Source organism: Hippocampus guttulatus, chromosome 5, assembly GCF_054856545.1.
Source record: "Hippocampus guttulatus isolate MCC_2025c chromosome 5, RoL_Hgut_1.0, whole genome shotgun sequence".
In the NCBI taxonomy this organism is placed as follows: Eukaryota; Metazoa; Chordata; class Actinopteri; order Syngnathiformes; family Syngnathidae; genus Hippocampus; species Hippocampus guttulatus.
In genome coordinates this window covers 2,753,793-2,778,699 of record NC_141265.1, presented here as the reverse complement: position 1 = coordinate 2,778,699, position 24,907 = coordinate 2,753,793, and the positions used below count along the sequence as shown (strand labels likewise).

The window sequence follows — 24,907 nt, the reverse complement described above, 5'->3', positions numbered from 1 at the left end:
ACGAGTTCTTGCTGTTTGGTGCTTTGAATTAGGATTTCTATGGATGTTTCAATCCTACTCTGTGAGGGCTCATTGACCACACCTGGAATCAAATGCTGAACGCGAGTGTACACAGAATGTGCTTTCGTTTGCTTCTCCGCGCAGCTATCGATCATGAAATGCAAGCACTTTATTTTTTTTGCCAAACCTTGTTTATAAAACAAAGAAAATAAATACAAAAGTGTGTTCTTTGTGTCTTCCATCCATCCATCCATCCATTTTTTGATCCGCTTTTTCATCACGAGATTTGCAGGCGTGCTGGATCTTATCCCAGCTGTCTTCGAGCAGTAAGCGGGTGACACTCTGAACTGGTTGCCAGCCAATCGCAGGGCACACAGAGACGAACAACCATCCGCGCTCACACACACACACACACACACACACAAATCTAGGGACAATTTTGAGTGATCAATCAGCCTGCCATGCAAGTATTTGGAATGTGGGAGGAAACCGGAGTACCCAGAGAAAACCCACGCAGGCACTGGGAGAACATGCAAACTCCCCACAGGAAGGCTGGAGCTGGGGTCGAACCCAGTACCTCTGCACTGTGAGGTCAATGTGCTAACCGCTCGACGACCGGACCACCCTCTTTGTGTCTTGAAATGAAAATAAGAAAGTAATGGCCCTTTCAGGGGACCCAACTTTTTTTTAGGGATAGGCCTAACTACAGTGGCACAACAACGTCACTGGCCCACATTAAAGCATTCGAAACACGCCACCAGAAACCAACCCAGTTCACGTTTGTTTGGACTTAATTTCCCATGGTTCTTCAGGACGGCAACAGGAAGCAATTCTGTTTCGGCTCTGACAAAAAGTAAATAGGAAGGAATTTCACAGTTAGATTTCTTTTGAATTGCTATGACAACTGTGTGATTGACATTACATATGGTCCAAACAATTGGCTGGCTCACTGGAAGAAAAAAAAAGGGACCTTCATAAATGTGGGACAAATCAATGGTGTTGGCAAAAATCCGCTGGGTCTCGGGACAAAAAGCTCAAAACTGGGACAGTCACATCAAAACCAGGACATCTGGTCACCCTAATACAAAGAAAGCCTGCTAGACTGCTTTCCAGGTTTGGCCACATGGCCTTCCGCATACAGCGGTTTGTAACAACCTTTAATGAAATGAACAGCCAACATTTGAAGCTCCAGTGGTATTTCTTTTTTCTCTAGCCCTTTGAAGGCATTCTCTGTAAGTAATAATTACAGAAATGAGAAGCGAACATTACGGTCACTTGTCATGTAGTTATTTAGACCCCTCCACCACGGTAAGGTGACGGCTCACGGAGGGCCGTTGTCTTGAAAGGTGAACCATCTTATAGAAAGGGTTCACTGTGTTGCAAACAGTGCAGCAAGAAAAATGCTCCCAAATTATCGCAAAAGACGGTTAGCAACAAATGAATACAATTTAATGGAACAAATGATTAGACTTATAAATGTAGGTCAGTGCTTCTGATGGTGACGGCTCACTATTGTTTCTAAATATATTTTTAACTATTTTATTCATTTTAATAAATGGTGGAGTAATTTATTATCATGTATGATGACCGTACAAGGGTATTCAAAATGACAGTTTATAGTTGTTGGCTACCAGTGGTTCATCTATAAAACAGATTGTGTGGATGGTTTGATAGCATTTGGAGGGACGGGGCCAAGGCAGCAAAAGGACAAGTGTCCTCTTGTCGTCTTATCCAAAATGTAAAAAATCTGGAATGTCTGGCACACAGAGACACTTTCAACTGTCATACAAATGTAAAACTCTCATCATACTTACAAAAGATAAAAGTCCTCACAATGACCTATGACGCTTGAAGAACATGGTTTCAATGACCGCTGGCTAAAGGATTACCGCATGCGATTCAGAGGCGTTTTTCTTCATGTTAACATGAAGAACCAGCGACTTGGTGGCTTCCAATCAGTTTGTTGACTTTTTTATTTTTATTTTTATGATTGTAATCTAATCACTGAGCGGTGTTGCTAAAAGTGTTTTAGGTTCAACACGGCGGTGTGTAACTGGTTCAAACAGAATGAAGCTTTGCAAATGTGTGTGTGATTTATGTGATCACATAGTATGGTTTATATAAATGCATGTACTGTGTACTTTTTGCAAAAGTGTTCTGTCAAGTGTGTGTGTGTGCGTGTGTGCGTGTGTGGTGATAAATGTGTGTTGTGTTTTAAAATTCGGAGCCATGTTTTCTAAACGGTACTTAAGCATTCGTAACTATACAACATTTCTGATACAACTCATTGTGCTTCTTCATGTGCTGAGCAGTCAGGACAAAGATTGATGTACACCTTTGGCCAAGAGATGAACACAGTATTATGTCCTCGGTATATCCCTCGGCACCTCTGTTTCAAAATGAAACATCTGGAAGCTCATTAAGATCAAGTCTCGCGTGACGTTTGACCATCAAGTCATTTTGTGTGACTTACAAGGCATATTTTCTTCTGACAATGTTGGATGGCTGACAAATCGCAAGAGGGGCGTTCCAGGGTCCAGGGTGAGTGTGTGTTGTGTATGTGTGTGTGTGTGTGTGTGTGTGTGTGAGAGAGAGAGAAGTAGACGCAGGCTTAAATCCAACCAGATGCCTTTTGCAGATCATTTGTTAATTGGACAAAGCTGGATTCTGACTGTGGACTTTCTGCTTTTTATTTATTTTTTTTTTTTTTTGAAGACAGTTTAAGTAATGATTTATGAGGAAAGTCCACATCTGAGAAAGGTTTTCCAAGCCTTTACAGGAATAATATGGAATTGTCTACTCATCCTGTTTTTATAACGTCTTCTTTCATTTATCATTTTTTTTCTTTGCATTGCCTGATGATACTGCCATGACTTTCATGACTTAATGTTGATCATTATCATTTGCTTCCTCCCCAGTGACAATATACAGCAGTGCGTCAAATTAGCCCCTTGCTCTGGCTGTCATGTACATGTCGTGTTTTTGCTTATTAATCAAGTAGCGTCTGTAAATCAAGCCTTTCAGCAAAAGACCAGAAAGCAAATATAGAAAAATGACATGATTGATTTCAAAGCATCGCCCTTGAGACGTGCTCTCCTGTGGTGTGAACTGTTTTATTATTTTAAATATTTAAGGTAACATGGGTAACTTGTAATACGCAATAATAATTGCATGATGGGTAATTAAGCAATCAGGCCCAATAGCAGAGAAAGACAGAGAGAGAGAGAGAGATGCATACAGTGTAAAAATAAAAACGTTCTAAAAATGAAATACTTGCTACATCAAATTATGCATGAAATTAAATCCGGTTCTGCGATTGCCTGACAACCAGTTCAGGGTGTCCCCCGCCGACTGCCTGACGACAGCTGCGATAGGCTCCGGCACGCCCCGCGACCCTTGTGGGGATACGCGGATCAGAAAATGGATGGATGGATGGACGGATGTATTGTATTGTATTGTATTTTATAAACATGACAACTAACTGCATGTATGGGAACTCTCTCAATCATATCAGAAATCAACTCATTGAGCTCATGATTATGACGATGTTTATTATGTTTTCAAATCATCCCCCTGGCTGTGGCACAGCTCTGTGGCTGGGATCACATGCTGACACGAGCGATCGGGGGTGAAAGGCAGTCTCTAAGTGCCCACACAGTTTCGAGGTGTCATCTCCCTGGCCTACTTGACATTGTCCGCCCGTTGAGGCCCGCTTGCGGTTTCTTACAAACACAATTTGTCTCATGAGTTTCTTCTTCCACCATGTTAATGACAGTGCACTTCTCGTGTGCTGCATTTATAGAAAATGAGAGCCGAATCAAGTCGGCGACTGTGTTCACTCACACAACTGCGCAGATGGCCCTGTCATGAAAATACCAACACTCGGTGTAACCAACCTCTGTGCAGAGGTTTAGACCGCATTTTGAACAGGACTTGTGGTGTTGGACATGAAAATTGAGGCCAGTGTTGGCTGCTGTGTGTCCGTACGCGACCCAGACAGCGTGCAACCTTTCTGAGCATGTCAAGCGCAGAACGGTGACGGTGTGTCATCAGACTGTTACCGTTAATGGTTTCTTTCTTCCTCAAGGCCTTCCATCATCTGTTAGCTTCACAATTGCTGCTGTTTCACACATTGACCACTCCTTTATCAACAAATCCAGCTCTAAAATGGAATGAAGACATTTGGGGGCCTATTTTCGTGCCGAGCGCAAGTCTAGTGCAATGTGAAGTCTAACTGCGCATGGGTGGAGTTTTCATTCTTTTGGAATTTTGCACGAGTATAATTCGGCGTAATGGGGCATTTGCGCCGTTGTGGGATGGAACGAGCCTTTTCATGGCGGCATCCCTCGATTGCATTAAAATCAGGGCATTTGGAGTGAAGTACACCCGAGTAAACCATGGTTGACACTGTGAAGACAGAAATAGATTCGGTGAGTTCTGGCAAGAAATCTGCAAAGTCTCTCATTGGGGATGATGTCGTCGGCCGTGCATGTGATGTGGGCAATTGGAGAAAGCCTTGAACCTGCATGACCCTCTTCCTCCAATAGTTCCAGAGGTGTTATAAAAATATGTTCCCGATGATGTTTAGAATTCATTCATTCATTTTCCGACCCGCTTTATCCTCACAAGGGTCACGTGGGGTGGGGGGGGGGGGGGTGCTGGAGTCGATCCCAGCTGTTTTCGGGCAGTAGGCAGGGGACACCCTGAACCGGTAGTCAACCAATAGCAGGGCACATGTAGACGAACAACCATCCGCACTCACACTTACACCAAGAGACAATTTGGAGTGTTCAATCAGCCTGCCATGCGTGTTTTTGGAATGTGGGAGGAAACCGGAGTACCCGGAGAAAACCCACACAGGGAGACCAGAGCTGGGATTGAACCCGGTACCTCTGCACTGTGTGGTCGACACGCTAAACACTGGGCCACCTGTTTAGAATTCATTAATTTCTACAGCGATTCAAACGGATGATCCCACGCCGCTACCATCTTTAAATCTCATCTTAAAACTCATTTTTATTGTTTGCCTTTTAACTCAGCATGATACTTGGTTTTGAGTTTTACTGTTTTTGTGCTTTCCACTGTCTTTGCTATTAATTCATTGTTTTATGGTTTGTTATTGTATGAATTATTTTTGCTCCATGTAAGGCACTTTGGATGCGGTGTTGGTTGGGAGTTGAGTTGATGATATCAAACAACCAATCCTTATTGTCCACTTGAGCACTGTATAAGACTGAGCTGCAAACAAATAAAACACGTCACAATTTAGGTTTTCTTTATTTATGTAAAATTTGTATGTACATGTCATAGTCAGAAACGCACACAAAATAGTGCTAAAACAGACCATCCACGTCGAGTAAAAGACAACTGCTGACACGCTTTTCCATCTGAAATCTGTCAAAGTCCAAACGCTTTTAATTCACCTTTTTAATGATTACTGCAAATACACCGTGGCGCTTGAGGCAAATAATATTTGGTCAAGAGTGCATGACACACCGGCAAAACATTTTTTCAATTGGAATTCGGGTTCCTGAAAGAGGTTGCAAGAAGCTTGACGATGAAAACAAGCTAAGTGGTTGAATCATCTCATGACTTTAGTCATTGTGCACTTATTCTTTTGAAAATATGATGTGAGATTGAATTCTTACAACTCAAAACACTTATAACAAAACACTCATTACACTAATCATTTACAATTTATTCTTAACAATTTGTATGTAATAATAACAAAAAACAAATAGTCTCACTTTTGTGGTCTAGTTCTCATTAAAAAAAAAAAAGAATGTAGAAATTAACAAGCAAGCTGTTACCCAGGCTTGATTGTTACATCATAACTATGACTAAAATTCACACAGAACCATTTGAAGTTCTCAAATCAAAATGTTCTGCCACCATCAGGTAAAATAGGCCGACACGCTTGATGTCCAAATTTGAGAAAGCATCGACATGGAAATTGGGACAGACGAAAGCAGAGCTTTCTCAAGTGAAGAAATAAAGAAATGTAACTCTTCAATTGGTGATGTCATCTCTCATCCAAAAAGTGTAAAAAGCACATTGCAAAGGATATACGTAAACATAGAAAGATATATCAATACAAACAAAACATTTTTTTTTTAAAAAGCAACGTTTTGGAGTTTCATGCTTGTGCAAGTTCATATGAAGGAAAAGAAGTGACCAAATAGAGGGAGGTCAACTTATTTGAAGACATTTGCAAATGCGGGGCATTTGTGGGTCTTGAGTTTCTTAATGGCCTTTTTGAACTCTTTTCTGGACTTGTCCCACTTGTGGATGCCCGTGAGCAGGTACTGCTTGTCAACCTTCCGGCCCATGATCAGATACTGGTTACCCAAATTGTCCAGCTGCTGACATGGGCAGTCGGCACCATTCTTCAAGTACATCACCAGCTTCTTCATGTCCTTCTTCTTCAGATTGCCGGCTTTCAGCATCTTCTTCCGCTTCTGAAAGATCACCTTGCGGTCCATGTTCTCTCGCTTCACCTCCTTGATCTTGGTCTTAAAAGCTGCGCGACAAGAAAGATTACACGCATCAGTTCATTTCTTACGCGCGGAGAATAATATTGTGAAATCTAATCAGAAAATATGATGAAAAACCCCCCAGTGATAAAACGTAACATTTAGACATAAAACTCGATCCAACCGACATTTTCTACAACCAGAAATTACTTGATCCGCATTTGTTGTTTTTTTTTTAGGCGTGTCTGTTTTTTTCCAGTTGCAAATGCAAAATGTTTAAATGTCATCCATATGACTCTATTCTTCAGTGCACTGAAGCCCATGATCTTAGCTGTAGACCAGGGGTGCCCAAACTTTTTGGACCGAAGATCTACTTTTCGATCAACTAACCTCCCGGGATCTACCCTTACCGGCGTGCGGCGTGCGCGCGTGTGCGTGTACTCCTCGGAGTACTCCTCTACTTGGGACCTGTCTTAGATCTACCGGTAGATCAGGATCGACGTAATGGGCACCCCTGCTGTAGACAATCTGTCTCCCTTCTGAGTTGCAGCCTAAACAATATGTGGTGGCCCAATTGTGTTATGTCTCTCAATTACGGAACGTTACAGATGTTTTCCTTGCTGTACTCAGTCACCCTGAACTGATTCATTACATCAAATAATTTAAGATTTGTAATTAAAAGGAAAAGAAAAACGCCCATAGTGGGTTTTTTTATACTGCTTTTTTTTCTTTGTTGTTGTTGTTCTTGACTGGCCACAGAGTATCAAAATCCCCAAATCGCAACAAAGGATTTGTACTCAAATAATTGCCAATGAGAATGTTAAAAATAAAAAATAAAAAAAGAAAGAGAGGGCAGAGTCACCGTTTCCCCCAGTATTAAGAGTGCACATGTTAGGGATTTAGGACTTTTATCCCCAGTCCCTGGTCTCAACAACAATCTCTGATGAGGCTTAGTGTTCAATGAAAACAAAATGGACCACGTTCATAATTAGTGAGTCATAAAACGAGGTTGAGCCCACCTCTGAACAACTTCATCCGGAGAAATGCTTTGTCCTGTTAATCCTTTGACATTCTGAACTTTCTTTGCCCCGTGCCGGTTAAATCCCTTCAGTCCAAGTGCGGAATAGACTGTGTCTTGTGAAAGTATGTGGACCCCTTGAACTTTTTTTGCCACATTTCAGGCTTCAAACATAAAAGAGATCAAATTGGAATTTTCTGTGAAGAATCAACACCAAGTGGGACACAATCGAGAAGTGGAATGAAATTCATATGATGTGGACAGGAGATGTGATCGAGCATATTTGACAAAAAAGCTGACTTGACTTGACTTTAAAACGTTATTGTAAGAAATAAACAACCTGAAACATCAGGATTGCAAAGCTATTCGGCACCCCTGAGCAAATACTCTGTAAAACCACCTTTTGCTGCAGTTACGGTTAAGTTTGTTGGAGCATTCTCTAACAGTTTTTCAAGGATCTAGAGAGTGAAATTTTTACTCATTCTTGCTTGCAAAATAGCTCGTGCTCAGTCAGGTTAGATGGAGAGTACTAGTGAACCGAAGTTTTCACATCTGTCCACAGATTCCCAATTGGATTCAGGTCTGGACTTTGACTTGGCCATCGTAACACCTGCATATCTTAAGTTTTGAACCTTTTCATTGTAGATTTTCTCCAAAATGTGCCTGTACTTGGCTCCAGCCATCTTCCCATCAACTCGAACTCTCTTCCTTGTCCCTACTAAAGAAAAGCAGCTGCCGACCATAACGCTGTCACCACCGTGCTTGACAGAGGGGATGGCGTGTTCAGGGTGATGTGCAGTGTGCCTTTGATGTCAAACGCAACGTTTAGCATTTTGCCCCAAAACGTTCATTTTGGTTTCATCTGACCAGAGCATCTTCTCCCATGTTTGGTGTGACTCCCAGGTGGTTTATGGCACACTTAATACACATATTTTTATCGATCTCTTCGAGAAATGCCTTTCATCTTGCCACTCTTCCATAAAGGCCAGATTTGCGCAGTATGCAACTAATAGATGTCCAATGGACAGATTGCCCAACTTCAGATCTCAATCTCTGCAATTAATCTCGAGTGATCATGGGCCTCTTGGCTACATCACTGATCAGTGCTCTCCTTGCTTGGGCAGAAAGTTGAGAGGAACGGCCGGGCCTGCAATGGTCTCATACACTTTCCATTTCAATATGATTGCTTGCAAGATGTTCACATTCACATTCACCTTCCGAACCGCTTCATCCTCACTAGGGTCGCGGGGGGTGCTGGAGCCTATCCCAGCTGTCTTCGGGCAGTAGGCGGGGGACACCCTAAACCGGTTGCCAGCCAATCGCAGGGCGCAAGATGTTCAAAGCTTGTGAAATCCTTTTACAGTGAAACTCCTCTACAACGAAATCATGTTTGCAGCAAGACATTTTTCACAACAGGGGGGTTTTCACTGTAGCAAATTTGATCTCAGATGTAAACACAAACACACACACACACACACACACACACACACACGCACATATACAAACGTATGTGTACTCTTTATTTTTATTCCAATAGTGCATAAGTATGAGCGTGCACTTATTTGACACTCCATATATTCAGTGTAGAAAGAAAATAAAGGGAAAGAAATTGGGAATTTACGATCAGCATTCACTTTCACTTACCGTATTTTCACGACTATAAGGCGCCATTAAAAGTCTAAAATTTTCTCCAAAATGGACAGGACGCCTTATGATGCGGAGCGTCTTGTCTATGCGCTGAGTTCCAAAACCTGACTGACAGCCGACACGCTGTTTATATAGAGAAAAGGCGGAAGTGACTGTGGACAGGCATGCGGCAAAGAAGTCGGCCAATCAGTGAAGGGTGGGCGTGTATATATACATATATGGAGAGAAAGAGAGAGAAAAGGCAGACGTGAGTGACAGGCATGCGGGGAAGCGGTCCGCCAATGAGTGAAGGGTGGGCGTGTAAGTGGACGCTAAAGGGACGCTACAAGCAGGTACCAACACCTGTAGAGAGTGTGGCTATGTGCATTTTTGCAAAACAACTTCGGTTTTGGTTTCTAAGAACCCCCGAAAATAAATTCTACAAAGAGACACGCCTACGAAGCTCAGTTCAAACTTCAAGCCATGGGTTATGCTTTTGGCATGCGTGCCCATCTCACAGCAGCGGTGAAAAACAAAGTCAAGCAAATGAACTCTGATCTTGCCGTTATTCCCAGAGGCTTGACTAAAGAAGTCCAACCGCTGGACATCGGCATCAACCGGGCGTTCAAAGTAAAGTTGCGAGCGGCATGGGAACAATGAATGATCGATGGCAAACACAACTTTACAAAGAGTCAGAGGCAGTGCCGGGCGAGTTACGCCACAATTTGCGAATGGATTGTGGCTGCTTGGACGAACGTGGCTGCTTGCACTGTTGTTCGACTTTTTGGCAAAGCCGGCATCATTTCTGTGGAGCCACATGGCAATGAGAGTGACTGACAACGAGAGGGAACACGGCGTTTTTGATGGATTACCGGTACTTGCACAATTGTTCAATTCTGACACAGAGGATGAGGACTTTGATGGATTTCTGGGTGATGATTGATCGAAAAACGTGAGTACATTGTACGATGGCTAAATAAAATACAACGGAACTCAGTTTTGCTTCGTTGCCTTTTTAAAAACGTGTTTTTAGCTTGTATCTGTATGTCTTGGCATGCTACCGTATGCTACAAGCTAACGTGTTTTTAGCGTGCGCGCATGCATGCCGTATGTTTAAGCTGGCATATGTTTTACCACTTTAAAATTGCGCCCAATAATACAGTGCGTTTTGTCTATGTGTAAAATACAGAAATAGCACCCATTAATGAGACTGCGCCCAACCATACGGTGCGTCGAATGGTCGTGAAAATACGGTACATCAATTTCTTGGATAATGTCTTTTATTTTGCTTCCTCCGTCTTTCGTTTTGATCACTTTTACCCTCTCTTCCAGCGTCAGACCTCTTCTTGTCTTAGCTGCTTGACATCCAAAGGTCAGTTTTGTAGCCATTTTAGCAATGCAACGTTCTTGCTGCGTCTGAAACTAACAATAACAAATACTTCCTGGACTACTGCGCATGTGTAAACCAGTGTGGTGGTTGCTGTTGCCGTTTCCCAACGAAGCAATAGAGGTCACTGTTGGATTACACTTCATTGTAGTGAATCTCGTCGAGAGGCAAGAGCAGAGAAGGGGATTTCGCAACAGGGGTTGTTTTCGTTGTATAGGGGGGCAGGAAAGTGGGAATGGTGTTAATGCATGAAGATTTTTTCACACTAGGGGGTATTTCCTGCCATGTAGGTTTCGTTGTAGAGGGGTTTCACTGTACACCCTAAGCCTGATTTAAACTCCACAACAGTATCTCAGACCCGCCTTGTGTGTTTGGTCTTCATGATGCCATTTACGCTGTAAACAGACCTACCTCTGACACTATCACAGAACAGGTGCATTTATACTGAGATTGATTCCACACAGGTGGACAGTATTCATCATCATCAGTAATTTAGTTTAACATTGGATCATTCGGAATCCTCCCGGAACTTCTGGAGTGAGTCTTTTGCACTGAGAGTAAAGGTGTTGAGTAATTACTTTAGCTTGAAAAAACGCAAGAGCTACAAAATTCACCTCCATATTGATATACAGTATTTCACTTTTCACTGCTGGGCAATAAACTCACATGGGACAATGAGAAGGACATGAAGAAAAACTTGCAAGGGATCAACCAGAAACACCAAACAAGGTATACGCTGGCATGTTAGACCACAATTTTTACAAAAAGGGGACTGATGCAAAATTTGTCGACCCCTGTGTGCCTGCAGTAGATGTACAATAAAGGCAGGCAATCCACATGTTTGTGAACATTTCTGAGAGAAGGAGTGATTAAACAGTCGAAGAAGGTGATAATAAAACAGTCCCAACTATTTGTAACAAGCTTAGCCAGAGATGAGCTTTCTGACTGAGTGCGGATATGAATCCCCAGCACCAGCCGGTCGTGGTATGGCTCTTATGTTCGCAAAGAGCGTTTGTTAATGGAGCCATTGAGACACCAGACAAAATTTAAACACGATGGGGCAGGAGGACAGGCAGGAGGACATATATTTCCATTTCCCAGGATTGTTCATGCGGTTGTGGTTCATGAGCAAAAGAGCACTTCCTGGTTCGTTAGTTTTCCAAAGTGTATTTTGTTCCAGAAATACACAATCCGATGCTGCATATTTCACATCAAAAATGGAATATCATTTGGTCAAGTTATTTCATCGTATTGGCTGGAAACGAGATAGCTTTATTCTTTCAGAATTAACACCAGTATAGATGCACAAAGGGCGGCACAATGGTCGAGACTGTTTAGCACGTCCGCCTCACAGTGCAGTACTCAATTCCTTCTTCGCCTTTCCTGTGTGTGGAGTTTGCATGTTCTCCACGCGCCTGCGTGGGTTTTCTCCGAGCACTACGGTTTCCTCCCACATTCCAAAAACATGTGTGGCAGGTTAATGGAACAGTCGATATTGTCCGTAGGCATAATTGTGAGCAAGAATGTTTATTTGTCTATGTGTGCCCTATAATTGGCAAGCAACCAGTTCAGGGTGTATCTCAGCTACTGCCCAAAGACAGCTGCGATAGGCTCCAGCACGCCTGCAACTCTTGTAAGGATTAGCGAATCAGAAAATGGATGGATGGATAGATACATTACATTGGGTGTCGGTGTGTCATGGAGGTTTAGACACAGCCGACACAACATGTTAATTAGTTATGACACGCCCACCTGGCCATCACTGACTGCAGATGATCACATGACATTGCTTGTCCAATCAGTGCTGCAGGAAATTTAGTTCGCTCTGGAGTCAAAGTGTGACTGTCATGGTCGAACATCATGCACGGTTTATTTTGCACATAATTTTAAAAAAACGTATAAGTCTTGAAATTGTATTGACTTTTTTCTGTTTTTAATAAATACGTTTTTTAACATCTTGAATTTGTAAAAAAATCATATTTTTATTTTTCACTCATGAACTTGTACTTCAGTACCTCTAACAAGGTTAAGAACCACCAAAGGATTTGTGACACAACACACACAAAAGGGAAAAATACCAAATACAGCCCCACTTTCATATGATTAAACTTGAACTTGTGTTCAAATGATTTAAAACTGTGTGTTAAGCCGCACACATTGGTCTATTGCCATGAATTAATTAACGGGAGCACACTGTCTCATCTCCTGCTATTTTCACAATGCATATAACAAACATTAAACAGACTGTATCCTACATCACCGGGTGCTTTGCTTTATTATTGTTGTCCGCTGCTGCCTGACACAAGTCTTTTTCTGGTAGTTTAGTTTGTCTTTATGGCTGCCGAGAGCTGAAGCCTAACAGGAGGGTGTGTGTTGTCTCCCATTCACAATGAAGGGCAACATGGCTTATCCAAGTGACTTAAGTGATCCGTCCTGCAGTACGGAACGGCCCTGTTCACTGTATCAACAAAGGGGTAGGGGGAGGGGGGAAAAGCAATTTGGCAATGACAACAAAGTGAGCTGTCCAAAGCAGAGGAGGGATTTAATTGAAGGGTGTTGGGAGTTTTGGGTGCAATGAAGTTCCATAAAACTCGAAGCGCGGAGAGATAAATTGCGGTGGGAACAAAGTGTGGAGTGGGACAGGCTATAAATCTGTTCAGAGCTGAGTGCCGTGTGGATTTGTGTCTGACAGAGGGAAATTCATCAGGATCCCCGAGACATTAGGGAGTGTGATAGTGTTGAGGGAATGACTTAAAAGCGTAACTTTTTCGACAACCATTCTGATCCATTGGCAGCAGAGCAAGTATAAGATTCCTTCCTGACATTTGACTTCTTTTCATCAAAAGCTGACTTGGCTTCGTTAGATTCTGCTCTTAGTGAGGTCAAACCACATGGGGACGTGCCTGTGCATTGAGAAGGAATCATTCATGTGCATGTGTAAAAATGTTGAGGGGGATACCAAAAACAAACCACCAACAACAACTATTTAACTTCCACCTCTAAATGAAAACAGGTTTACAACCATTTCCAGTAAGTGAGATTTTCAGTGGATAAATAGGCCAATCCACTGCCAGAGAGGGTATATTTAATAAGGATTTCTGCCAAAAGTCAGTGACTCATTCTTGAAAACTCGGCGTGCTTATCCATCTCATTGTTGCACAGAAAAGAACAGGAAGTCTTGAATACATATCTATTTTATGGTTCATTCCAAACAAAATAGACAAGGCTGTCTGTAAAGTCAGCTTGTAAAATCGGTTCCAAATCCTGCTGTCTCCATTCCCTGTTGTCAATTCAAAACCGAGCACATTACATGCCGTAGGTGTGAAAAACGTCATAATCTTTGTGAGGGTCTTTTGTAATTTGCGTGTATTTAATTGGTTTCCCGAATACATGCCATGAAGTCATGTTTGGCTCCAAGCACAGTTGGAAATATTTTGCAGTTTGAGCGTCCTACAAGAAACACTCTCAGTTGGCCAGCTGGAAGAAGAAACAGATGTTTGGCCGAGATGCTGCAAAAAAATGCTATCTGCTGTCAGGCTGTACATTACTTGATACTGCATCGCAATTACACCACGCCACACCGGGATCAAAGTAGCCTTTTTGAGATCTCCTAAAGATGTGTTTCTGAAGCACTGCGGTGTTTCGTCCTGTTCACCGGAGCTTAACTTGTCTGCGTCAACTCACGTCTCAACCTTTAACTAGGAACCAAAAACACATTTTCTCCAGGATTCAACTCGAAAATAATGTGCCACCGTTGTTTATAGCCAATGACAACACAAATGCCAAAAGGGCAAGGCTCATCACCAGTCTAAACAAGGTTAAACATTGAACAATGACTTTCAACCTCAGATGGGACAAGGGAGAAAGTCTGTTTTTAATATTCATGTTACCTCGATAGGGAATGTGGAAGTCGGCTTGCCAATATACTTTGGAGCAGCGAATGAATAAATATACAAGTTTGTTGATGCTTCTTTTTCGAACTAAAATCAAATACTTCCAGTTACTTCCTTTTCAGAATGATTTGTTTATGTTGCACTCCATCTGGAGGACTCCATCCCAATTGGGCAGATAAACCTTCAACGTGATGAATGTGCACATCTATTAGTCTTCAATACTTGTCTTCCAGATTGCAATATGTCCGCCGCAATGCACAGACAGATTCCTGTGAAGAGAACTTGCTCCGTCTTGCTGGAACCAGAACTTGCTCATGAGCGACGGGTAGATGGTCTGGAGCTCAGTCTTGAAGGTTTTGAGGACCTCCACATACCGCTCCTTGGTGACTGTCACTGCTGCGCCAGATTCTTCGATGAAGATTGGTCCAATGATGCCTCTGGCCGAGATTTCTGGTTCCAGCAAGACGGAGCAAGTTCTCACACCTCAAACCTGTCCCGAGATTGGCTGAAAGAGAACTTCGGAGGCCGAGTGATCAGTCTCAAGACTCATTTTGAGTGGCCCGGGCCTAAGCCCCCCAGATTTTTTTCTTTGGGGCTATCTTAAGGACAGCGTCTACGCAGGGAAACCCAGAACCATCACGGAACTCAAGAAAGCCATCAGGGAGGAGATGAGAGCCATTACCAATTCAGTCTGTAAGAACGTCATGGATGCACGGAGCTAAATGGAGGCCATCTGTAGAACGGAGAAAAAAAGGCCAAAGACCCTAGTGTTTTGATGTGATGTTTTGAATATAATAAACTAGTTATGGCCAAAGTTTCATTTCATTCGGACAAAACACAAAGAAACGGGGCCTAATTAGAGTTGGGGCCCATTTTTTTGGGTCACCCTGTATACATACATACATACTTTTATGGCAACACTTTCAGCACACTGTTACGACCATGATAGCTCCAATGAGATGTAATGTGTGTGATTTACTGCTGGGCAATAAACTCACATGGGACAATGAGAAGGACATGAAGAACAACTTGCAAGGGATCAACCAGAAACACCAAACAAGGTATACGCTGGCATGTTAGACCACAATTTTTACAAAAAGTGGACTGATGCAAAATTTGTTGATCCTGTGTGCCTGCAGTAGATGTACAATAAAGGCAGGCAATCCACATGTTTGTGAACATTTCTGAGAGAAGGAGTGATTAAACAGTCCTTGTCCATTTTGCCTGGACGGTTTCGTCCAGGCAAAATTTATGTATGTACAGACATACATACAAAATGTATGTATATATGTATACATACATACATACATAAATAAATAAATATATGAGAGAGAGAGAGAAAGAGACAGAGAGAGATCTAGATAGTCCTCATGGGTTCTAAAATGTGAATTGAGCTTTTCATCTCTTCTAATTCTAAAAGTTCAGCTCAATTCCCTTTAAAATTATATACAGTGTAATACATGGGCGTACCTCAAACATTGATGAAGTTTCAGCAATTTTAATGTTGCTAAGTTGAAATCCCTAGTTATGAGGAAAAACACATTTAAGGTTTTGGTACAGACATCTTCCAAAGGTCCGTAGCAACCAGTAACTGAAGAAAAAGATATTTGCCCCAAATGTTCTGGAACAGTTGGAAAACGATTGGAGGTAAGGACATCTTGTGAAATTTTAACCCTAACGCTATAAACACCTCTCCCATATACGCTCACCGAGTGCCAAAGATCTGTATATGTACCCCTACTACATTACAATGACGGACGACCGTCGACATGACGGTATCATTTTACTTGGTGGAAAAAAAGGATCAGCACCTGTGGATTTCGAGTTGAGGAACTGATCACACACAAAACGGTCATCGTGATAATTTTGGGGGGAATTTTTGGGGAGGAGGGGATTATTTGAAGGCAGTGTGTTGCATGGCAACCAGGTCAACTCTCAATGTGCACCATCTCATAAACATTCCGACATGAGCGCCGTATTCTGATTAAATTGCTTGTATTGGAACCGCATCAATGACGTGCATGTATGTCATCTGCAGTAGACGACGAATGAAATGACGGAATCGAGGATCAAAGCTTTCAACAGCCATCTAAAAACATTTCTACTTCATCCCAACTCACTATGCTGCCAATCCCCTCTGGAGGGAGGTGCTCGCATGTAAACAGAAGAGTTGTCAGCGATTGAGGACCTACACAACTGCAACTCGAAAAGAAATGAGATGAGTCTCAAGTAAAAAGCCGAATATGAGCCTTTAAACGTCTCATGTTTTTTCATCCGCAAAGTATTGTTTGATTGTGAGTGTGAATGGTTGTTTGTCTTTGAGTGCCCCGTGATTGGCTAACAAAAAGTTAATGTGGTACCTCGCCGACTGCCGGAAGACATAAAAAAACGTTTCACCCGTTTCAGATGAACATAGCATTGTGAGCTATATGGACCATGATACTTTTCGCCGCTGAGCCAATCGGAGCGCATGGCAATAAAATGACCGGCCAATCCTATTTCCTTGTGACTGCACACAGCATTGTGCTTTTTATCTCATGCGTTTTTACACAGTATCATGAGCTTTTCGCCAATCTCCCCACAGTATCGTGATCATTATTGTATCGTGAGGTTCATATTGTGATAATATCGTATTGTGACGTTCAGAGATCGTTATATTTTATCACAGAGGTCTGGCTGGAACCGCGTTAAAGCGGAAAACATCCAACTATGATCAACAAACTGTCAGGCAAATTAATAAGAACCTACTTGTTAAACAAATTGAAATAAGGTATGCTGTGCCATATGTTAGCCAGGAGGAGTGGCATATGAAAGTTAATTAAATTAATTTAAAATAAATGGATAAACAAGTCATATAAAATATTTATATCAGTCATATTATTTATTTGCTTTCTGAATATAGTACTGAGTATTGATTTTGACTTTTGAGATCTGCACAATTACAGATCTTTTTTTTTTTAAATACATTTTGCTTTGCTTCTCAACAAGAAAACACAGTTTGCTGTTATGCACAATATGAATTAAATAAAAATGGAACTTTAAATGGAATTTAAACATTTTTGCAAATGTGTTCAAACATGTCGATTAAATGCTGAAAACTTAGCTTCTTTTTAAAATTTTTTCATTCAAAATTTTTTATCATATATTATGTCCGCAGTGCATGACTTCCATTCTGCATTTTTTCCCCACACTGCCACAAAGTTTGCCCATGCAATTACCCCAAGGCATTATGGGAAATTGCATTTGCAATGCAATATTTTAGCATTTTGCCCACAAATATGTATGAATGTATTTTCAAATATCTTGAAACGTATTTTGTACTTGCAAATACATTTATTATACAATTACATATATTAGATATTTCCAAGTATGCGCAAATGTATTTTGAATATGTTAGAACGTGCTTAGAAATATGTTTAAATATATTTCCAAATATATTTTATTGTATTTGCCAGTCAAAAATGTTTACTCCCCATTGGCAGTTCCATGCTTCCAAAGATTTCAGATGGTGTAATGTGACTAATATTTTCCTCGTACTGTTTTGGTCATGCATGACATTTTTATGAAGTTATTTCACTTAGTATGATTTCTGGTAGTTACAATTTCTCAACTCAACCGTATTTATAGAGCACTTTCAAACGGCATTTTATTCAGAAGTCTAAGAGGGTAATATTCAACAACAGTTGGCCCAGACAGCAAAACAAACATTCAACTTTACTGCTGTGCGGAGCTATCACATAAAGACTTTAACGACCCCACTTCATTAGCCACTGAACACAATCCTCTCCCAATCCAGCCAACTGGGATGTGACCATATGATAAAAGCCGAGAGCTGTTGTTGTTTTTTTTGTTTTGTTTTTTTGTAGAAACAAAGGTTGCCTAACGGAGGTTGCACTTTAAAAAAAAAAAAAAGATACATATATGTTGCTTGACATACTGAAAACAGTCTATGTAAAACGGTCAGGAGCTGGTTCCAAGATCAATGAGAGAAGATTAAAAAAAAAATGCCGCTGACTGTAAAATGATGGATATATTTGATGTGAGTGTAAATGACAGAGTGTCACAGCATCCTTACCAAATTCGCTGGCACACATATGATCCAGCATGGCGTCGGTTTTCATTTCATTGTCGCAGGGAGGGCAAATGGGAGAATAACCTGTGGAGCAATGTGGGGACAAAGTAGTTAAAGTACAATGACATGAAAATTACAGTCGCAATCAGACAAGATCAATTTTAGTCCACACCAATAAATGAAACGTATTCATCTACACAATTATGACCGCACAGCAATTTGGCTGCATGACCAAATCATATCTAATTATTTAAACTCTCTGGAGTTTGTCTTTTAAACTGGGTAGGCCTTTCTAAACTGACCACAGCAAGGAATGTTTTCATCTTTTATGGCCAGCTGTGACTAAAAGAGGCAGAAAGCAATGTTTTTTACATGCCGATCGCACGTGGTTAAAAGTGTGCTTCCTATTTAACCAAACTACCCGCAGCATTTCACAATCACACCGGGGTAAAATGGTGGTGGTGGTGTTGGGGCGGGGATAGGAGGGGGTGGGGTGGGGTGGGGGGGGGTAAACAAATAGTTTTCTCTCCATTGCCAGTTGTCCATTACATGTGTTTCACAAACGTTTGTCACAGCGACACCCAGGTGTAAAGGGCTTGTGAAAACAGACGCTGCTTACAGAGTGTCACAGTCCCTTTGCACTTTTTGATATGCTTTCTCCTTTCAAATCAATTATCACCACATTTTATGTTGCAACAGGAGAGTGGGAAGCACTGTTAGCAGTTCTCTGCTTACAATAATGATGGAAAGCTGAGAGGATCCATTGGAATGCAGATGCCCGTGGTGAAGTTCAATACACCTAGCAGGAACTCCGAGTGTGCCCTGGTTTGTTTCTCGACAGCGACAACGAATGATAACAGGTGATGTCTGTAGAATGGGGACATCTGTGTGGTCCCGTGAACTTTCAAATGGGGAGGGGTTTTCTTTTTAGAAAAACAGGCCTCTATCCATACCAACGTGTCAGTCAATAACACCCGCCCCCTTGACACACACACACACACACACATGTGCACACACGCACACACACACACACACACACACACACACACACACACACACACACACCCACACACACACACACACACACACAGAGCCATGTCCTCTTTTCAGATAGAGTGAGCACTGTGTAAATGCTGGAAGATGCACAGTCACCCCATTTAGAGCTTACATGCAGTGTGAAAAAGCCTTCAAGTGGTGTCGTTAAAGCGTCAGATGGAAATCTAAGTGAGTTGACGATGTGATGACGGAAAGCCCTCTTTATGTTAGGTTTGAAAATGAATGAGATGGCTGTACATTCCCTACCCCGGGTGTAGACCTCACTGGAGGCTTGTGGCAGGGGCAGAGCAACACAACAGCAAACCTACGTTTATAATCAACCCACACTTTGTCTTTCCCCAGACTTGGTGGTTTTGGCCATCTTTCAAGGTTCCTCTGGTATTTGTCAACTTGGCTCGGGCTGGGAACAGAACCCCCTGCCCTCCCCTCCATTGATTCTGTGTGAGGTGTGTGAGTCAGCCTCAGACCAGGGAGTCTCTACAGGTTTGGGCAATGAGCAGGCAAAGAGCCATTAGTAATGGATGATGGCTCTGGGTGGGGTGGGCTGCGGGTGGGGTCACAGGGAGGGGTGGATACTTGGTGGGGCTCGCCATGTCTTTGGCGGCTTGCTTCAAGATTGCTTAAGAAATTCACAAACTTCCGAATTTGAAAGTCTCCCTTGATGAAATATTGAAAAAAGATGTGGGTCGTTTTCCTGTTTCGCTTAATTGGTCATTGAATGGTTTACTTAACAGACAGAGCTATTCTTTTTTTTTTTTCGTGGGCTTTGACCCAGCATTGTTCTTTGCTACTCAATAAACACAACGCATAAAATGAGCTTTTCGGTCATCCATCACGCTAAGTTAGCAGCTTGCTGACAGCTTTGGATGGTCATGGTTCCATGTCCTTCTATTCAAAATAAGAACCTACTACCATGTCAGATGTGGGTTGTCCTTCCAAAACAAAAGGTTGCGCTCGCTTTGTTTGTGTTTGGCTTTACATCTTCACACCTTCACTCCTGAAACAACAGTATCAAGCCAATTTATCTGCAGCAGTGTCACATTTTACAGGGTGACAAAAGTGGTCGCTGCTTGTTTTTTCAGCAGGGTACTTTGACTTCAAATTCTTTTAATGTTGGTTACTTCCCGGGCTATGTTTACATGTAGGCGATATTTGGGTAAAGGTGAAAATTCAGCTTTTTGAATCGTTCGGAATAACCTGGTTACATGCGTCAGCAGACAGAGTTACTCCAGTATATATGGGCATTGTGATCAGTTGAAATATCCCGATATAAAAACCACGACGTATGGATAATGTCATGAAGCTAAAAGACGTCATTTCCTCTTCTTACTTTCTACCGTCAATCCAACACATTCTATTCATGCCATTCACCACAGGAATAAAGCCATCGGTTTTCTCCTCGTTCCAAAAGAGAGCTTCTGTGCTGTTATTTGGGTTAGAAAAGGGGTAAAAGGGGTCTTATCTGGATTTTAAAATATCACATGAGCATCTTCGCGTTTTTGCATGTGCTTACATGGCCTTTCAAAAAAGGCTATTTGATTACATGTAAATGTAATCATTGTTACACAGAAGATGGGGCCCATATTACACGAAATGGATCACTGATTAGGGCAATGATCATTTTAAAGGCAAACAAAATGAACGAATGAACTGCTTACATTGTTTTAGAGTGAGATCTGAATTTTTTTTTTTTAAAGTAATCCCTCGTACAGGCCGTACGTGCCTAAGTGTGAAACAGCGACTGGAGTTTTTCAGGATAATGTTGCATACATATGATCTAAAATAGGATCTAAAGTGTGTATTTTATTGAATTTGAACCACACTTTATATGCATATCGAGCCCCTGAATTTCAAGATGTGCCGAGTGAAAAAAAATGATGTACCCACAGCTGTAGTCTGCCCGACTTTAAAGAAACATTTTTATTATAAATATTGAAGCTTGGAGTAAAAAAAAAAAAAAAAGGTTCACGAGTGCACACACTGCTGATGTTCACTTGAATGACAGCTGTGGCTGAGTCGACCTCGGCGGTCACCCAGCACGACAATTGTACTCCCACCGGTCGGAGAGTGAGGACAACCGAGCCGTGCTTTTTTATTTTTCACTGTGATTTTATCTCTCTGCTGGATACTATAATCAAGTGGACTTAATCAACATTAGATTACAATACAAATTTAGCTACTCTTCACAACACTTTGAACATCCTGGACAAGATGGCGTGAGCAGCAGGATATTTGTGGATTGTTGCCGGGTCTGGTAGCCCCTTTAAGCGGCGGAGGATATGTAAATAAAAGTGGGGCTGTGGAGCTGAGCTAATTGTCTCAGCTAAAAGCTGGCTACGCAAGCCTCCGCTGTCAAGCCTCTGTACAGCTCTAACGGCAGATTCATAACATACAAAATGGGTGATCTGGAATAACGACTAGCGGGAAATCGCTTTGTTCGGGGCGGTTGCGTTTTTTTAATCATGGAACCTGGCTAAACACTCAGAAATCCCGACGCTTCAATCTAACTGCACTAGAGGCTGACCGTGGCACAAAATTAAATTTCATTGCCAGATTATGCTGTCGGGACACTGCACCGTGTCCTGCTGACATCCTGGTAGTTAATACTTATCACAGGTCGTTGAAGTCCAACTATGTTGAGTAATATTTTTAATCATTTGTTTTCATTTTGGTTCCTGAAAATGTCTCACAGGAAAATGCCCATTAGTAGTAAAATGTTTGGAGTCTTGCACTTTTGAAAATTGGCAGCTCTGTGAAATGTTCTAACCTTAGCGCAGGTGCAACCAAGAAAAAAAAAAGTTGGGCACGCCAGTACAATTAACTCATTCAGTACCAGCCAATTCTGGAGCAAGTCTGAAAAGACGTTTAAAAACGTCTTTGGGAGTGAATGAGTTAAGACAAAAACTTAGTCAAGAGCCCAACCTTACGTTGGATTGATTTAATTCAAGTGCAGTACATTCTTATGTTTGCGGTCAAATTCATGTAGCTGTTTAGAATATATGGGTCAGACTTTCTCATACCTACTGCCGCTGACTTTTGTTTTATGTTTGAACAGTTTCACTTGATCAAATCTCTTCTAATATTTCATACTAAAAAATAAATAAGAGCATGTATCATTCCTCCTGATATTATATCGCACGATATCGGTATCGGACTGTACTCTAGGCCACAATATCGGGATTGTATCGGAAGTGAAAAAAGTTGTATCAGGACACCCCTAGCTGAAGCAAACCTAAAGAGAATTAAGATATCCTTTATTTAATGATAGCACTGTCAAGTTTTTTTTAGATCTTTATTTCCTGTGTTCTTTTTTTAACACGCTAGAAAATTGTGAAAACCATTTTTTTTTTCATTCAAAAAAAATTCAATACCTTCCCTTTTGCTTGAAAAATGGTTTGATCCACCTCACCCCTCGCACCCCTGCTTTGGAGCGCCGAGTGCGAGAGAAGCAAGCTGTCTGTTACCTCCGCGACGTCCCATCAGAGTGCAAGTGAGTCTATCCTTGCTTTAATCTGGATGCGACACATTTCTTAACTTCTCCTCAGTATCGACACAATATTGCCATTAAAGGCCGCATACGGGTAGCCTCATGTGAAAAAGATTGTTTTTCAACAAACACGAGCAAGGTACAGCTAAGAGTGTTTGATCAAATGATCTTTCCTTCAACGATGATGTACGTGAACTGGATGAACGTGTCAGTATTGGCTTGTTAAAAATAAACCCCGTTGCTTAGTTATCTGCTTTTTTGCTGCTGTTAATGAGATAGCGGGGAGATACCTCGATAGGCTATTTAGTTGATTTTTTTTTTTTTTGATCCTCACATTCAAAACCATACAGACACTTAACATATACCAGTGGACATCTTCATTACTATTAATTAACAACATGATTTATGATTTGCTTATTCCACTTTCTGAGGAGGAAAACAACGGGGAGAGGCTGCCTTTCAAGAAAAGTGGAACACAATTTAGTCGGAGGTTGGTTTACCCCAGAAACATGCATATTGTCAACGTCTATTTTGAGGGGCTACGGCAAAGTAAGGTGTCCTCCCCAGAAATTAGGGTTATCATAAATTGGGATTTTCCAATGTCGTAGCTTTTGACCTGTGCTGTGTTCATCATTTAAATAACTTGAATCAGATTTGGTTTACCGGGAGACTTTCTGTGCACATTTTTTTTGGGGGGGGGGGGTGTTAAATGCCCCTACAGTCGATGCACAGCTGCCAACGAACCCTCCACACCCCCACAACCCCAACCTCCACCCACAGTCCCTTGTCCTCCCAGTCTTTGTCGCACCCATAGACCTTCTCTGTCACACCCCTAAACCTCTGATCCTAGAATCGCCCCTGGTCTGTAGAAAAACTTGACTCGAGAAGTGGAAAAGTAGATAAGAGGGACCAAAACAACAATTGCAAAGCACACACACACACATTGAGTTGTAAAGACTGATCTTACCTGTCTGCTTCGTGGATTCGGTGGCGTTGGGTTGAGTCATGGCGATGCACACATCGTCTTGTGGGTATTTGTCGCAGGTGAGCATCTCCGGCCAGGGGAAGCCAAACGCCTCCATGATGGGCGTGCAGCTGTCCCGCACGGCCTCGCACAGCCATCTGCACGGGTAGATCGGTCGCTCCAGGCACACGGGCGCAAAGAGCGAGCAGAGAAATACCTGCGTGCCCGGGTGGCAGTTTTTGTGCACCAGGGGCACCCAGCTGCTGGCCTGTTGCTTCACCTCGGCCATGGTCTCATGCTCGAGCAGATTCGGCAACAGCATCTGAGCGTAGCCCACGTTGTGGCACAGCCGCAGGTCGTCGGGGATGTCCACGCACTGCGGGGGCTTTCCGTAGCCGCGTCCGACGTTGTACGGGTCCGACGACTTCCAGCTTAGATACTCGTACTCGGAGGCTGCGCACGCCGTCAGGAGCGCCATGGTCAGAGCCAAGCCGATCGTCCCAAAAGCTGACCGAGAAGTAGCCCACATTGTGACTTCTCGCGAACTTGAAACAGTGGGCTCACTTTCAGAAAGAAAACCAGAGAACGACGACGGAGGTTTGCAAATAAAGATCCGCTTCGGTAAGGTCCTCGACCGTGTCGCCCTCCTGTCGAACGTGTGTGCGGCTTCTGCCGAGCTCAACTGATGTGAGTCTCGGACACAAGCGCACAAGAGGTGATTGTGAAGTTGCGCGCTGGCCAATCCGAGAGCGTCTTTCAGCCTTTTGGCACTGTGCTGTCAGTCAAAGCGCTTAATTACCCAATGTGTAAAAACTCCCCGGGAGTCTTTCCTACCCTTCCTTTTGCTCCCCCGCTTGTAGTTGCTCTGTCAAACCAAACTGCAGAATAGAAATGCCAAAATAAATCTCACAATGGTCAACGAACGGCCTCA

The 24,907-nt window shown here is 42.3% G+C and overlaps 1 protein-coding gene across 1 annotated transcript; it reads right to left on the bottom strand.

Moving 5' to 3' along the window:
• Positions 1-5,258: 5,258 nt before the first annotated feature.
• sfrp1a (secreted frizzled-related protein 1a) lies at positions 5,259-24,706 on the bottom strand. Its single transcript, XM_086112223.1, has 3 exons — positions 23,980-24,706; positions 18,473-18,553; positions 5,259-6,520 (listed from the first exon to the last, which is right to left on the bottom strand). Exons 1-3 carry the CDS (start codon positions 24,503-24,505, stop codon positions 6,195-6,197), a joined length of 933 nt encoding a protein of 310 aa, XP_085968349.1. The 5' UTR covers positions 24,506-24,706; the 3' UTR covers positions 5,259-6,194.
• Between the last annotated feature and the right edge of the window lie 201 nt (positions 24,707-24,907).

Excerpts from the sequence above, each read along its gene's own strand:
- sfrp1a (XM_086112223.1), bottom strand. The coding sequence starts at position 24,505 with ATGTGGGCTACTTCTCGGTCAGCTTTTGGGACGATCGGCTTGGCTCTG. Across the intron at positions 18,554-23,979 it reads CGAATCCACGAAGCAGACAG|GTTATTCTCCCATTTGCCCT; the intron begins GTAAGATCAGTC and ends ATTGCTCCACAG. Across the intron at positions 6,521-18,472 it reads TATGTGTGCCAGCGAATTTG|CTTTTAAGACCAAGATCAAG; the intron begins GTAAGGATGCTG and ends CTTGTCGCGCAG.